This window comes from Nicotiana attenuata, unplaced genomic scaffold, assembly GCF_001879085.1.
Source record: "Nicotiana attenuata strain UT unplaced genomic scaffold, NIATTr2, whole genome shotgun sequence".
Taxonomy (NCBI): Eukaryota; Viridiplantae; Streptophyta; class Magnoliopsida; order Solanales; family Solanaceae; genus Nicotiana; species Nicotiana attenuata.
In genome coordinates, this window is record NW_017670459.1 from 251,821 (window position 1) to 266,811 (window position 14,991).

The 14,991-nt window shown below is 41.0% G+C and overlaps 1 protein-coding gene across 4 annotated transcripts; it reads right to left on the reverse strand.

Annotated features, from left to right (window-relative positions):
• Window positions 1-7,632: 7,632 nt before the first annotated feature.
• LOC109239731 (70 kDa peptidyl-prolyl isomerase-like) lies at window positions 7,633-14,002 on the reverse strand. 4 transcript variants are annotated; one of them, XM_019406310.1, is made up of 13 exons: window positions 13,698-14,002; window positions 13,501-13,587; window positions 12,615-12,875; window positions 12,100-12,177; window positions 11,941-12,021; window positions 11,686-11,862; window positions 11,327-11,413; window positions 10,745-10,905; window positions 10,376-10,498; window positions 10,126-10,272; window positions 9,773-9,900; window positions 9,330-9,422; window positions 7,633-7,700 (listed from the first exon to the last, which is right to left on the reverse strand). In XM_019406310.1, the coding sequence occupies exons 1-13, from the start codon at window positions 13,852-13,854 to the stop codon at window positions 7,679-7,681; spliced, it is 1,602 nt and encodes a 533-aa protein (XP_019261855.1). In that variant the 5' UTR covers window positions 13,855-14,002; the 3' UTR covers window positions 7,633-7,678. The 4 variants fall into 4 exon arrangements, with proteins under 4 accessions (XP_019261855.1, XP_019261856.1, XP_019261858.1 ...); XM_019406311.1 differs by having other exon boundaries at window positions 9,330-9,419; window positions 13,698-14,001; XM_019406313.1 differs by lacking the exon at window positions 13,698-14,002 and adding an exon at window positions 12,999-13,244 and having other exon boundaries at window positions 13,501-13,589.
• Between the last annotated feature and the right edge of the window lie 989 nt (window positions 14,003-14,991).

A 14,991-nucleotide genomic window follows, 5' to 3' on the forward strand; every position in this document is an offset into this window, starting at 1 on the left:
CCTCGAATACTGGGAGGCATTGCCTTTGGTTGTCAACTTTGTTGCGAGGAAATTACTTCATAATGACGGGGTCTCGATAGGGCCAAACGGTCGAACGAATCGTGCCCACATAGGTTGTTCGAGCCCTGGCTCAAAACATGTATGCTTGTGTAATCATTTTTCTCAAGAATAAAGAGAAGTATTTTTCCTTGCAATTATCTCATGTCTTAGAAAAAGTTTTTCTACTTTACAATTTCATACTCTTGATCTATTATGTAAACAGGCTCAAGTGCCGATCATAAACAGAGTTTGGATAATTACCCCCATGCTCGGGGACTGTCGTCCGAAAAATAAACGAGATCAAATCATTTAAACTTCGAGATCACGAGACCTTTTAGGAAACTCTGGATTTTTATAGGCCACGGCTGCCCTACTCGGGGACTGACACTTCCGGCAAGCTCAGAGTAAAGTGGGAACATAAGCCCAATGGTCAAATCCTGAACTAAAAAGGCTACGGCCAAATTACCATTGCTCGGAGACGTTCGAATTTTGTAGCAAAATAGGCCGTCAAATTCTTTCATAAACCGGTTAAAAGGACTACCTTATCTCGAGTTCGAGCAAGTCCTTACTCGACCATAAAGCCTAGGGCTAACTTTACTTCGAGTTCGAGCAAATCCTCACTCGACTGTTAAGCCTAAGAGCTACTCAAACTCAAGTTCAAATGGTCACTCGGGGTCTATCAATCAGAAACGGTCGAGGGCAGTACTTACTATCGGTCCTTGCCATCTCAAACTTCGGACCTTCAAAAACAACTTCATAATTTTATGCTAAAACGCTTTGACCCGTGCACAAAAATAACAGATTCAATATCCATGGAAGGGAAAAAGTTTTATATATTCATCAAAACCTTTTTACAAGGGCAACACGACCCAATGAAAGTTCTTTACAAAAGGCCAAAACGGCTTCGACAGAAATACAAAAACTAACTAAAGAGCCTAAGTGTCCTAGTCATCTCCGGGAGCGGCATCCCCATCCTCGGTGTCTTATGCACTTTCGGATCTGCTTATTCTTTCAGATTCATTATCGTCGGGTTAAGCTAATTTCTCGGCTTTAGCTTCAAGCTTCTTGGCATTCTCGATCTCGGTTGAAAGATTGAAACCCCGAGCGTGGATTTCCTCAAGGGTGACCCTCCCAAATTGAAGCTTAACGTGCTCGGCGATCCTCTCTGCTCAAATCTGAGCGACCTCGGGCCTCAGCAACTTCCTTTGCTCGGGCCTGAGCAGCCTCGGCATCAGCCTAGTAGATAGCCACCACAACGTCAGCATCAACTTTGGTTTTCTGGACCTCCGTTTTGGCCGCCTCAAGCTCCGTGACCAACTTCACCTAACTTGGACTGGAGATCCTTGATTTTCTTGTCTTGCGACAAGATCTTCTCTTTCATACTTTTAAGCTGGATTTCAGCCGAGGCCAGCTGGGCCAGGGCAGTCTCCTTTTCTGAGGCTAAGCGATCCATGTTCTTTTTCCATACTTCGGCCTTAGTCTTTACAGTCTCTACCTCTTCGCGTAGATGCCTGATTATGTCAATCTTTTGGTGGACCTGCGGGGATCATTAGTCACAGTACCTGATTCGTCTTCAGTAACTTCAAAGATTCTGTTTACCTGCTGACCAGATCAGCATGTTCTTTTTGGGCCACCTCTAAATCAGCTCGAAGGCTCTTAACCTCCGTTTCTCTTTGCTCACTAAGAAGTTTGAATGTATCCTTCTAATCGGTGAGTCCCCAGATCTCGGCCTCATATCGGCTCAGCTCCTCTCGTGATTGGAGGAAGGCTTCATGATAAAGCACCTAAGCTTGCAAAACACGGAAAAGGAAATTATATAAAAAAGCATAAGTACAAAACATGAAATTGTCAAAGGTATCTAAGGGTACCCGATTTAACACCTGTTGAGCTTCATTAAACAGGCAGGGCATCTCCACCTCATCCATCTTAGCCTGGTCCTCTTCGGTTACTGATCGTGGCCAACCCTGTACTACTATAAAGTAGCAAGAGAGGTCGAAACAGCTTTTACCCGAGAAGGTCGGGATCGATTTCCACAGGGAGCTAAAGATTGGAACTGAGTTTCTATCTAAGTTAGAGTTGCGTAATTGTTCCTAATTGCACTTTTAAACATTTTTGGTTTTGATATTACTTCTAAATTTATACTACTAAGATGCTAAATTAAGGTAAGTTAAGCTAAGAGGAGACTATTGTAGATTGTCTAATTAGTTAAAAAGGCACTAGGGGAGTGACTTTCACCTAGGTGGATACTTGACGGGTTCTCGTGTCTAAGGCTAGGTTGTCATATTTGGGGATTACGATATAACCATTGCACGATTCTACTCACTCTATACCTCTCGGTAGTTCGAGTGATTTTGCCCTAATTGACTTTCTCAAGATCAATTGGGTATGATCATTTGTGCAAGCAATCTAGGTTCAAGTCGGGTATTATGATCTCTCGGTTTAACCCTTTAATTGGAGCTATCAATTCTCTTGAGTACGCCCCAATTCCTTGTTGGACTAATTTTATAGACTTAGGCTCTCTTTCTCAAGAAGAGCCAAAATCAACTAAGCATAAACTAGTGTTTGCAACCACTAATTCAACAATAAAACCATAAATTAGTCCAGATATCAAACACCCATAGACAATCAAACCTTAAAACACAAGACCCATCAATTACCCACACTAGGGTTGAGCCACAACCCTAGCTGATAGGTCTATCTACTCATGATAATAGAAGAAAACAGAGAAATAGATGAAGATAAACCCATAATATTAAATTGCTACTTAAAACTTGAAGATTCAATGGTAAAACTCTTGTAAAATTACTCCAAATAGTAAGAAAACACTATTCACGAGCGCAACTCAGCTGTAGAATCTAACTCATGACCTAAAAATGGGAAAAGAAACTATTTATACTAGGCCGAAAATGTTGGACAAAAATACCCCTACGGGGCTAGTGCGGACCGCACAAAATCGAGTGTGGCCGCACTAAGGCTCTTAGCTAAAAAATCCTGCTCTCTGAACATGGCCACCGCGGACCGCACAAAATGCACCGCGGCCGCGGTGGCTCCTGTTGCGGTCCGCACAAAATGGAAAGCGGACCGCATTGGCATCAATCCTCCAACTTGATAGCTCTCTGAAGTTTAGCTTTGCGGACCGCACAGAATCGAGTGCGGCCGCAATGAAGTCAATGTGGACCACACAGAATGGAGTGCGGCCGCATCACTTGGCTGCCTGAAATTGAGAATTCTCTGAATCTCTCCTTTGCGAACCGCACAGAATGGAGTGCGGCCGCATTGGTCCTGTTTTCTTAAGCTTGGACTTGTTCTTGGTACTTGTGCATGTTTCACTCCTTTTTGAGCTGGTTTTGACGAATTGTCACCTTGTTGATCAAACCCTGCAATCAAGTACAACACGTAAGCCTTTGGGACTATTTTGTACACATTTCTAATCAAAACTCAAGTAAGAAGGAGTGTAAAATGCATCATAATCCCTAGTTATCAGTTACCAAACACCGAAGGTAGCTGGCCACCCCTATGGGGACAGAAAGGGCCCGAGCATCCTCCGGGACCGCGATGACAATTGATCGCTTATGCCCGGGATCAATACTTGGGGCTTGAAACCGAGTAGTTAGTTTGAGGCTCGAGGAAGCCTCGCTCGAGCTCTTCTTCGGTATCTCCAAATCACCCAGACCAGTGACATCTTCTACCCCAACAAATTAACCACGGAAAATGTCTTCCTCTATGTGGGCTCCTTCCCCATGACAAGTCTCCGCAGCCTGAGTGTCACGAATCATCGAATTAGAAACTGAAGGAAACAAGGGGGAATCCACGATATCTATTACCGCAAGCGGGTCCTTTGAGGCACTGCCCCCGTCTTGGGGAGCCTCGAGCCCGGGCTTTACACTAATGTTCATCGCCTCTTCAATAGTCTGTTTACCCCGAGGTAAAGCATCTTCGCTTCCTCTTGGTTCGGGGACTAGGGCCGAAGTCTCCTCCTCGACCTCATTAAGCCTGGGTGGAGCAGTATCAACTCCCACCGGTTCTGAGGTTCTCCTAACTTCGGTGTTAGCTCGAGCACGGGCCACCAGCCTAGAATCATCTTCATTCTCTTCTTCTTCGTCCTCTTCGGGCTTCTCTAGTAGCCGACGTATTGAGTCCATTATTAAAGGGATGACATTTGTCTTCTTTTTGGGCTTCTGCCCCTCAGGGTTCGCCGAAGTCGAAGCCCCCTTCCTCTTCTTCTCCTCGACCGGCTTCGAAGCAGATGATGTGAGAGGAATTTCTTCATCATCGGACGGAGAACTCATCATCACCTCATTCCCAAGGCCTACAAAAAAAGAGAAACAAATAAGTTCCGAAAAATGCTCGAACAGTGGTCAAATCATCAGGTCAAGGAGAGAAACTTACCATGGCTACTAGCTTCCCATCGACCCCTTGCCAAATCACACCATGCGCGCTCAACGTGGGTCGATTGCGATATCAGGCTCCTGACCCAGTCCTCGAGTTGTGGGATCTCACCCGGCATCTAGGCAACAGCTGCATCCAGTATAACACTGATAAGAAAGGATGAAAAAATGAAGACAATAAACAGGAATTAGGGATGGCGTCATACTTACGTTTGATATTCCATTTCTCAGGAAATGGCATACTTTCCGCCAGGATCAAGTCCGAGGTCTTCACTCGAACAAATCGGCCCATCCAGCCACGGTCTTTGTCCTCATCTATGCTCGAGAAATGTGCCCTAGTGGTTCGACGTTGAAGCTTTATTAGTCCCCCTCGATAGAGTCGGGGTCTATATAAGCATATAAGGTGGTCGAGGGTGAAGGGAAGCCCATCAACTTTGCTTGAGAAGAAATGAAATAATATCACTATCCTACAAAGGAAGGATGAATCTGGCCAAGAGTCACCTCGTACTTTTACAGAAGTCTATGATGATCGGATCCAAGGGACCCAACGTGAAAGGGTAAGTGTAAACACTTAAGAACCCTTCCACATGAGTGGTGATTGCCTCTTCTGGAGCAGGCACCACCACGTGTTTGTTACCCCAGTTGCAATCTTTTTTAACCTGAGAAAGAAGTTTTTCGGTGATCGAACATATATATCACGATACCGGCTCGCATCGGCCCGGCACCGAGGAAGTCTTTTCAACCTTAAAATCAGAGTCGAGAACACACCCTCCCGAGAAAAACTCTTCACGGCGTGGCTCCGCCGCTGGTTCCTCGCCGGCCGACCGTAACGATGAAGCCATCTCCTTTTGCGGAATGATTTTAGATGTTTTGGCCATTATAAGTGAGAAAGAATAGAGGTTGGAATTTTCTGTGTTTTGGGAAGAACGAGCAAAGAAATTCAAAGATCTGAAGACAGGAAGCTCTGAAGAATGCAAAGAACTATGAAGATTAGAATGAAAGGGATTGATAGAAAAGTTTGGGCAAAAGGAGGAAGATATATTTATAGGTTGAAGATGACGGTTCAGAACCGGTAGTGGCCGACAGCAACTGACAGGCATTTAATGCGTAGACGTCCGAACCGACGGGACGTTTCAGTACCCACTTGTCGCTGACGTCATGATTGAGCTCGTCGCTTACATCATGGTAAACCGAGGGGAAACTCGAAGACTCAATTCGTTTCTTGTCATTATACTCCAAAAAATGAGGGGACTATCTGTATACGGTCAAAATCGGACTTGCCTAATTTTGTATGGCTAATCGGAACCAGGGTGGCAGACCAAGGCTCGGGCCCGCCTTGTATCGAACCATGGCACAGAGATGGATTGTTAAGCTCATGAATCAATGACCAATCAAGATCGAGACCAGCCATGATCGAGATCAAAGCGGAATGGAGATCGAGCGAGATTGAAGGAAGCCTGCTAAGTCGAATAACAGAAAGCCGAGATATCCGTGATCGGGCAAGAATCGTGGCGGAAATCCCGGCATGTATCAAGTCGAGACCGGTTATTTAGTCAATCATGGGATTTCCTTCTGCATTTAGAATTGTACCAAAAGTAGAATTCCTCTACTATATAAAGGGAGTTCTAATCATTTTGTAAGCATCATATATTGACGCATAATCAAACAATATACAACATTTTTTCTCTCTTAAGCTCTGGTGTTCAGTTCATACCTTTTAAGCATACTCTGTTGTTCGAGGGTTGTAGTTATTCATCACATTGATTTGCTTTATTTTATTGTTAATTTTAACATTAATTCTCATATTTATTAGTTTGTGCCAAGTGAAATCACATATCCTTTGTCACGACCCTAAACCCAAACCCGGTCGTGATGGCGCCTCTCGTGAAGACAAGGCCAGCCGACACACTTTCAATTCACTTTAAGTAATTTAAATAATAAATACTAAGTCTTTAGCAGAAATAAAATCCCAAAATAAACAGTGAATAGTATGATTTGCGGAATTAAAAACCAACACAGCCCGACATCGGGGTGTCACCAGTCATGAGCATCTAAAACAATACTACAAGTCTGAAGTCTACTCCACTACTGCATAACTGAATCAGAAAGGAAATAGAATAGAGGGAGAATGCACTGGGCTGCGAATCATCGGGCAGCTACCTAGTAAATCTCCGGAAATCTGCTGGACAGCTCTCAACCCTCGCTAGCAGGACCTGTAGCGCCCGAAACTGCACACAGGGGTGCAGGGAGTAAAGTGAGTACTCCAACTCAGTGAGTAATAACAATAAATGAAGACTCAGCGATATAAAATCACGTTAAATTCAACATTAAGCTATAAGAGGCATAACAAAATCAGTAAACATAACTAAACAACGAAATCTCATAAAACACCTTTTAAGCAGTCAAACAATATATAGGAAAAACAACTAGAAATGGTAAACACACAAGAGCTGCCCCTCGGGCAAAGTAACAACAGAATTGGCCCCTCGGGCAATATCACAGAACATACCAGCCCCTCAGGCTATATCTCAGATCTCAATGGGTACCCACGCTCACTGGGGGTGTACAGACTCCGGGAGGGGTCCTTTACGGCACAAGCGCAATATCAAGCCATCTCGTGGAATCATAAACAGGCTCTCGGCCTCATATCAATCACAAGCCACCTCGTGGCGTACAACCTCAGGCCCTCGGCCTCATTATCATAATCGGTATATCACTGCTGCGGCGTGCAGCCCGACCCAAAAGTATCCTCACAACACAGGCCCTCGGTCTTACTCAGTCAGAATCTCATAAGCCCCTCGGGCAACAGTAAAACATGAAGCTCAGCACAAATATCTTTTAAAAATATCATTTAAGGTGTTTAAAACAGAATAACATAGCTGAGTTTTTGAAACCAGTAAAATATGGCATGACTGAGCACAAATGTGAAATCAAATAGTAAGGAAAAATATCAGTAAAAATCCCCTAAGGGTTCAAACAGTTGGCACGAAGCCCAAATATGACGTTTAGCCCAAAACATAATAATATCAAACAATTAGCTATCAAATAGGCAGTAAAACAGTCATTCGGGATGGACTAAGTCACAATCCCCAACGGTGCACGACCCCACGCTCGTCACCTAGCGTGTGCGTCACCTCAACATAGTTAAACGTTGTGTAATCCGGGGTTTCATACCCTCAGGACAGCATTTAAAATCATTACTCACCTCAATCCGGCCCAAACTCTAGCTCGCGATGCCTTTGCCCCTCGAATCAGCTTCCGGATGCTCTGAATCTACCAAAAACAGAACGTAACCATTAAATTATGCTAAAGGGATGAAGCCCACTCGAAAACAATAGAAAAGCAACGCGAATCCCGAAATTACCAAAACCCGACCACCGAGCCCATGTCGCGGAATTCGATAAAATTCACATCATTAGATTCCTTATCTCCCCACGAGTTCATGCATATCAAAAGTTCCAAAATCCGACCACAAATGGCCTTTCAAATCCTCAATCAAAGGCCTAGGTTTCTAAGCCCTAGTTTCTCTAATTTTACCCTTAATTACAGCTCTAATCCGCGAATTAATACCATAGAAACGAGTTTTCATAATCCAAAACCTTACCTCAATAATGTCTCCTTGAATTCTCTCTTCAAAATCGCCCAAAGCTCCAAAATTCGTGTTTAAAAGTAGTGAAACCCTCTGAAAATCGCGAAGGAGGAAATATAAACATTTTGACCCAGGCTTTTCGCACCTGCGGTCCAGATGTCGCGCCTGCGTGACCGCTTCTGCGGTCCCAATGGCCACACCTGCGGTTTCCACTTAAGCAGCCAAAACCGCATCTGCGATGTGCTGCCCACACCTGCGCTATCGCAGGTGCGCTCCCCTTACCGCTTCTGCGGTTCCAGCTGATCAGGCCTTTGGCCGCATCTGCGACCCCATTTTCGCTTCTGCGAGACCGCACCTGCGGTCACCTAGCCGCAGGTGCGGTTATGACAGCAATTCCAACACTTCAGCTGCCAAACCAACTTCCAAACTTCCCGTCAACCATCCGAAATCACCCCGAGGCCCCGGGACCTCAACCAACAGTACAAACACATCATATACTACTATTCAAACTTATACCAACCTTCAAAACACCTCAAACAACGTCAAAACCACCAAAACACATCGAATTCAAGCCTAAGGTTCTAACATCTTCCGAATTCCGCTTTTGATCAAAAAGTATACCAAACCACGTCCGAATGACCTGAAATTTTGCACACACATTCCAATGACATAACGAAGCTGCTGCAACTTCCGGAATTCCATTCCGACCCCTATATCAAAATCTCACCTATCAACCGGAAAACGCCAAAACTCATTTTCGCCAATTCAAGTCTAAATCTACTCCGGACCTCCAAAACACGTTCCGATCACACTCCTAATACCAAATCATCTCCCGAAGCTATCCGAACCATCGGAACTCACATCCGAGCTCTCTAACACACAAGTCAACATCCGGTTGACTTTTCCAACTTAAGCTTTCTTAAAAGAGACTAAGTGTCTCAAACCTTCTCAAAACCTTTCCGAACCCGAGCCAACCAACCCGATCACCTATAGAACCAATAAACAAAGCAAATAGAAGCAGAAATGGGGGAAACGGAGCGGTAACTCATGAGACGACCGGCCGGGTCGTCACATCCTTAAAACCACTTATAAGTTTAATTGTTATCCAATTTTAAGGGTAAACATAATAATATTCAAACTGGTAGCAATGCAATGTAAATAATTGAACTCTTCAGACAGCATTTTCAAGATTTTGCATCATATTTTTAAGATTCTATATAACAAAAGAAACCAAAAAAAAAAGAAGGAAGAGAGATTTAAGGGTTTAACTTTTGTACAGCTTTTCAACAGAAATCCACAAGTCCTAGGACAACCTTGAAAGCATGGTGCTAAATATTTCAACTTCATGTTGCACATATTGCTTCTGCTTATTCTTCAGCTCCTTGTACATGAGCTTCACATCTCTGCTAAGATCAGTTAAACTTTGAGAACACATTGAGGAAAGTAAAAAAGCAGCCCGGTGCACTAAGCAATTCACCTATACGCGGGGTCTTGGGAAGGGCCGGACCACAAGGGTCTATTGTACGCAACTTTACCCTGCATTTCTGCAAGAGACTGTTTCCACAGCTCGAACTTGTGACCTCCTGGTCACATGGCAGTAACTTTATCAGTTACGCCAAGGCTTCCCTTAAAACATTGAGGAAAGTACCGCACGAAAATAAATAAATAAATAGCATATATATCTACCAATGTATGTATGTATGTTCAAGAATCAGGCTGAAAAAATTTGTAGGAGGCAAAGTATAAAGACAAATACCTGTTGTTTGGATCAACTTTAAGAGCTTTCCTAATATCAATTTCAGCCTTTTCCAATTCATTGATTCTCAGGTATGCTTGAGCCCTTCTAAAAAGAGCCTTAACATTGCGAGGATCATACTCTATAACCTGTTTCCACATTACACAAGAAGATATAAAATCAAAAATTATCTTATCAGTAACACAGATATCAAGGAAACAGCCTCTCTGTCCGTCCGGGGTAGGGGTAAGGCTGCGTACATCTCACCCTCCCCAAACCCACTTGTGGGAATACACTGGGTCATTGTTGTTGTTGTAGTAACACAGGTATCAACTCTCTGTGGTAAAAGTAAAGAGGAAGGGTAAGTAATGAACCTTGCTACATAGTTTTGAAGCTTCTTGATGCTCTCCAATCTTCAACTTACAAGCAGCATTATTCAAATAACACGATAATCGCAAAGTATTTGATTGGCACTTTTCATCGTCGTTGAACGAGTGATCAAACTGGATGAATTTCAATGCCTGGAATTCAGAATACATACTTCAGCTTACAGACAATATAATTATATACGTAGATCAAAGTATATTAATTTGAACAGTTCAAGAATGCAAAACTATTACATTCCTTCTCATACTTCCTTGAGGCACATTGAAATTTTCCATCTTTGAATAGTACATTTCCCTCATTCTTAGTTTTATCACATGCTTCAATTTTCTCCTTTGTGTCCATCTTCCAAAATGGTTTCTCCTATATGAATCAAGTAAATAGTTTTAAGAAACATTAACTGATCACTCTCAAAATAGAAGGATTATAACAACAACAACCCAGTAGAATCCCACCAGCGAGGTCTGGGGAGGATAGAGTGTATACAGACCTTACCCCTACCCCGGAGGGATAGAGAGCCTGTTTTCGGGAGACCCTCGGCTCAGACCTTACCCCTACCCTTACTCTGAAAATAGAAGGATTCTATTGATTAATTCCTTGTTAAAGAACCTTGTTGAAATCAACCAATTTGATCTCATAAAGCACAAAGTCTGCAGTTGCTAATTCTTCTATTTGATATCCAGGAATATATTCTGAGCTGATTGTAGCTATTGCTTCTTCTCCTTTTCTCATTGTCATGACAGCTCTATCTAAACCCTCATTTAATTGCCCTGCTTTGATCAACATAAGAAGAAGTTTATCTCACAATAGAATTGTAAAATTTGTAACTTCTTAGCAGAGACAGATCCAAAATTTGCACTTTATGAACTCGAGATGTCACCGAACCTATTTACAATTTGAGTTGCTGGGTTCGAAATTTGACATTTGTACATATTTAATAGATTTTTTAACATATATACAGGGTTTGAGCCAAAGCTACTAGGTTCGGCTGAACCCATGATTTATACCGTACATTTGACGCTGCTTCTAAGGTTAACCCTCTTTTCTAATTTATGAGACATAACTTTTATTTTTTACTTTTTTGAATGAAAAAGATTATTTTCAATTACTTTTTTATTTATCGAGGTATGCTGCAAGTTGGCCTGAACACCATCGTCATAAAAAAAAAGGGTAAAAGTAAAGAAAACGTACCTTCTAAACATACATATTCAAAGGGTTCATCATCTGATCCTTTCCTTTCAAATACGGTCCCATCTTGTAGCTTTGCAATATAAACCACTTCAAGAACATAAAATTCCAAACATCAAATCTTCTTGATTTCAGAGATGTATTGAACAAACAACGACGACGACGACCCAGTAAAATCCCACAAATGGGGTCTGGGGAGGATAGTGTGTACGTAGACCTTACAACTACCCCGATGGAGTAGAGAGGCTGTTTCCAAAAGACCCTCAGGCTCAAGAAGACGGAAAAGACGAGAAGAGAAGAGACAATATATCAGTACCATCAACAGAAATCAAGAACAAACAAAGTTAATTTGTGAAAATTACCTTTTACAAGGGATCCTTCATTAGGATGATCATAGCCTTCACCAACCTTAATTAACTTCTTAAGAACCTTCTTATCTCCAGTAACATCAACAACAGTTTTCCATGAAATCAGCTCAAGATGAATGTTCAAATTCAAATTTGGTTGTTTTATTCCATTTCCAACACCATCAAAATAATCTTCAAATTGATGAAAGCATAAGTTAATTATCTTCTTTTTGCTTATTAATAACATAATTTTGTGTTTAACATACTTACAAGCTGGTTTCACAGTTAACTCAGCTATTTCTCCTTTTCTCATTGTCTTCACAGATTTCGTCATGGCTGGAAAGAGGTAACCTAATAAAGGTGCAATTTTATTAGTACTTCTATATTTCTTAGTATGTAGAAGAAAAAGTAATTTAAACAAATATTTACCATCCAATAAAGAAAACTCTACACCATCATCAGATCTTGACAGAGTTTTTCCATCCGCAGAGCTTGCAACATACTTCACTATTCAATAAACAGAGGTAATAGAAATTTAAAAACATGAGGAAAAATGGAATAAAAATTGTTTACTAAAAAAAAAATTTTAATTCCTAGATATTTTTGGTCTTGAGTAATATAGTTGTCATGCATGAGCTGTATAAGAATTTCCAAATGATTTATAAACTCGTGTGTTCCACTTATTATCTCAAGATTTTTAATTGAACGTTCAAATTTTTTCACATGATATTATATAGAACTATTCATTTGTAAGTCCATTATTACACTCGTAAGTTTATATTAAAATTCATGTGTACCGTGTGAAATCCATCATCGTGTTACACGTGAAAGAGTATAGAGGTCTAAAATTACCTTAAGTTTTTTGGTTTACGCTTTCAATTTAAAATATATAGACATGAAGTTCAAGTTGATATGAATAATAGTAAAATGAAATAAGACATTACCTAATACTTCATCTACATCTTTAGGTGTAGCCCAGCCTTCACCTTCTTTTATTATTTTCTTCAATATTCCTCCATCTCCAGTGATATCTCTAACTGAATTCCAAGAGACCAATTCTATGTCAAAAACAAGTGTTGAATTGGGAGGAATTAGAGGAGGAGAACCAGTTTCTCCATATGCCAAATTTGGTGGAATTGTGAATATTGCTCTTTCACTCTTTTTCATTGTAGCAATTCCTTCATCCCATCCTTTAATAACTTCACCTGGAATTCAATAATCTTAGCTCAACAAAAATTCTGGCTCTCTTCGATTAGAAAATTGATATAATTTTGCTTAATTAGACATTTCATAAATGGTAAGCAGCCTGCTATAACATGTTAAATTACCCTGATGATTTAAGAAATTCATTACACTGGCAGTATATATTACTTAAATCCTGACAATATAAGAAAAGAAGGGCAGCCTTAGAGCAACGTAAAAGTTGTCTCCGTGTGACATATAGGTCATGGGTTGGAGCCGTGGATGCAGCCACTAATTCTTGCATTAGGGTAGGCTATCCACATCATACTCCTTGAGGTGCGGCCTTTCCCGGACCCTGCGTGCCTTGTTCCCCAGGCCACCCTTTGCCTGCCCTGAGAATATAAAAAAAAAGTCCGATTCACTAAGCTCCCGCTATGCATGGGGTTCAGGGAAGGGCCGGACCACAAGGGTCTATTGTACGCAGTCTTACCCTGCATTTCTGCAAGAGACTGTTTCCACTGCTCGAACCCGTGACCTCCTGGTCACATCGCAATAACTTTTACCAGTTACGCCATGGCAGTAACCCGTGACCTCATGAGAATATAAGAAACCAGTAATTGAATAATTTAAAAGAAACCAGAATATTACCTTGTCCTAGCTTGAATTCAAAAGGTTTTCCTTTGTCATGGCTAGAATCAAGAATCTCCCCATCTTCTAGTTTCACACTATAATGAACTAAATAAAACAAATGCAGCTGCAGTCAGTATTTTTTTCACTGTAAATGACAAACAAAAACTCAAGAGATAAGTAATTAATTAATCACGAGATTAATCAAAAAATCATGCCTTGGATTTCATCACCAGGTAATGGTGTCTTCCAAGAATTACCCTTTTGAAGAATCTTTTTTCTTAAGCCTTCTTTCCCAACGACATACTCTGGTAATTCTTGAATTTTTATTTCAAAATTCACTTTGTTACTTTTCTCAGAATTACAAGCAGCCATTTTTCTGTGATTTCTCTTTAGTGAAAAAAAGATAAGTTTGGTTTGAAGTAGATAAAGAAGGAGAACTGCAAGTTGAAGATAAGCCGTTAGTTTCCCACACTTTCAAAAGTTCTTTCAGTTAGGATTTTTTTCCTTTATCTTTTTTGCTGGGTTGTAACTAACTTGGTAGAAATAACACATTCTCAAATTAGGCCGAGCTACAGACGCCTGAGCTCGACCCATTATATTGGGCTTTGGCCCAAAATCACCAGACCGAAGAGCATATGGAGATTCAAAAAATTGTGGGGTATTATCACTTTTAGTCCGCGCCATAATTATTTATATATGGTAGTCGAAAAAGTATATCAAATTTAATAATTTTTGTATATAACATACATAATGTATGTATATACAAAAAATATACAAATTTTATATACATTTTTTCGGCTATTATTTTACAACGGCTATACAGTGTCTTTTTTTCCAAAAATTGCACGTCGTGTCGGAACTGGCCTTGGCAAAACTGTAGGCATATAAATTTTATTGGAATTAAATCCATAAAATAATTGGGACTATATTTTAAAATTCACGATATATTAGTTCAAATAAATTTATTGGACTAATATAATTGGATTAATTATAAGCCCAATATATATAGATTAAATAAATAAGCCTTAATCCATTGGGCTAGCCCATTTAGTTGGGCTACAAATGATGAGCCCCTTCACTAGGCCCAATATGTCATCTTCCTAGAGGCCCAGTTTGGTGCCAAGTGTCAAATAACATGGCACACCAAGTCAAACAAAAGAGCCAATGGGATCGTGCCACATGTCAAAATGACAAGGCATGGCAAGTCATTTTAAAAGGCCAATGAAACTGCGCCACATGTGCAAGTGACATGTTCTGGCCAATCAAATGCGGCCTTGTCACACTTCAATTTGATTGGTCGGAAAGAGTTTGTTCTTATCATAACTCTTCCCTCCCACAACTATAAATAGGGGTCTTCATAACCCAGAAATGACACCATAAGTTATAACAAGAAGCAAGAGAGAGCTCATGGATCAAATGCTGCAAATTAATTCCCCCACAAGTTTCAAGCTTCAAGCAATCAAGTTCAAGTTCAAGCTCAAAACGAAGAACAAATCAAGATTCAAGGAG

Coding starts and splice junctions, on each gene's coding strand:
- LOC109239731 (XM_019406310.1), bottom strand. CDS start 13,854: ATGGCTGCTTGTAATTCTGAGAAAAGTAACAAAGTGAATTTTGAAATA. Junction 13,588..13,697: donor ACCTGGTGATGAAATCCAAG/GCATGATTTTTT, acceptor TGTTTTATTTAG/TTCATTATAGTGTGAAACTA. Junction 12,022..12,099: donor AGAGTTTTCTTTATTGGATG/GTAAATATTTGT, acceptor CACCTTTATTAG/GTTACCTCTTTCCAGCCATG.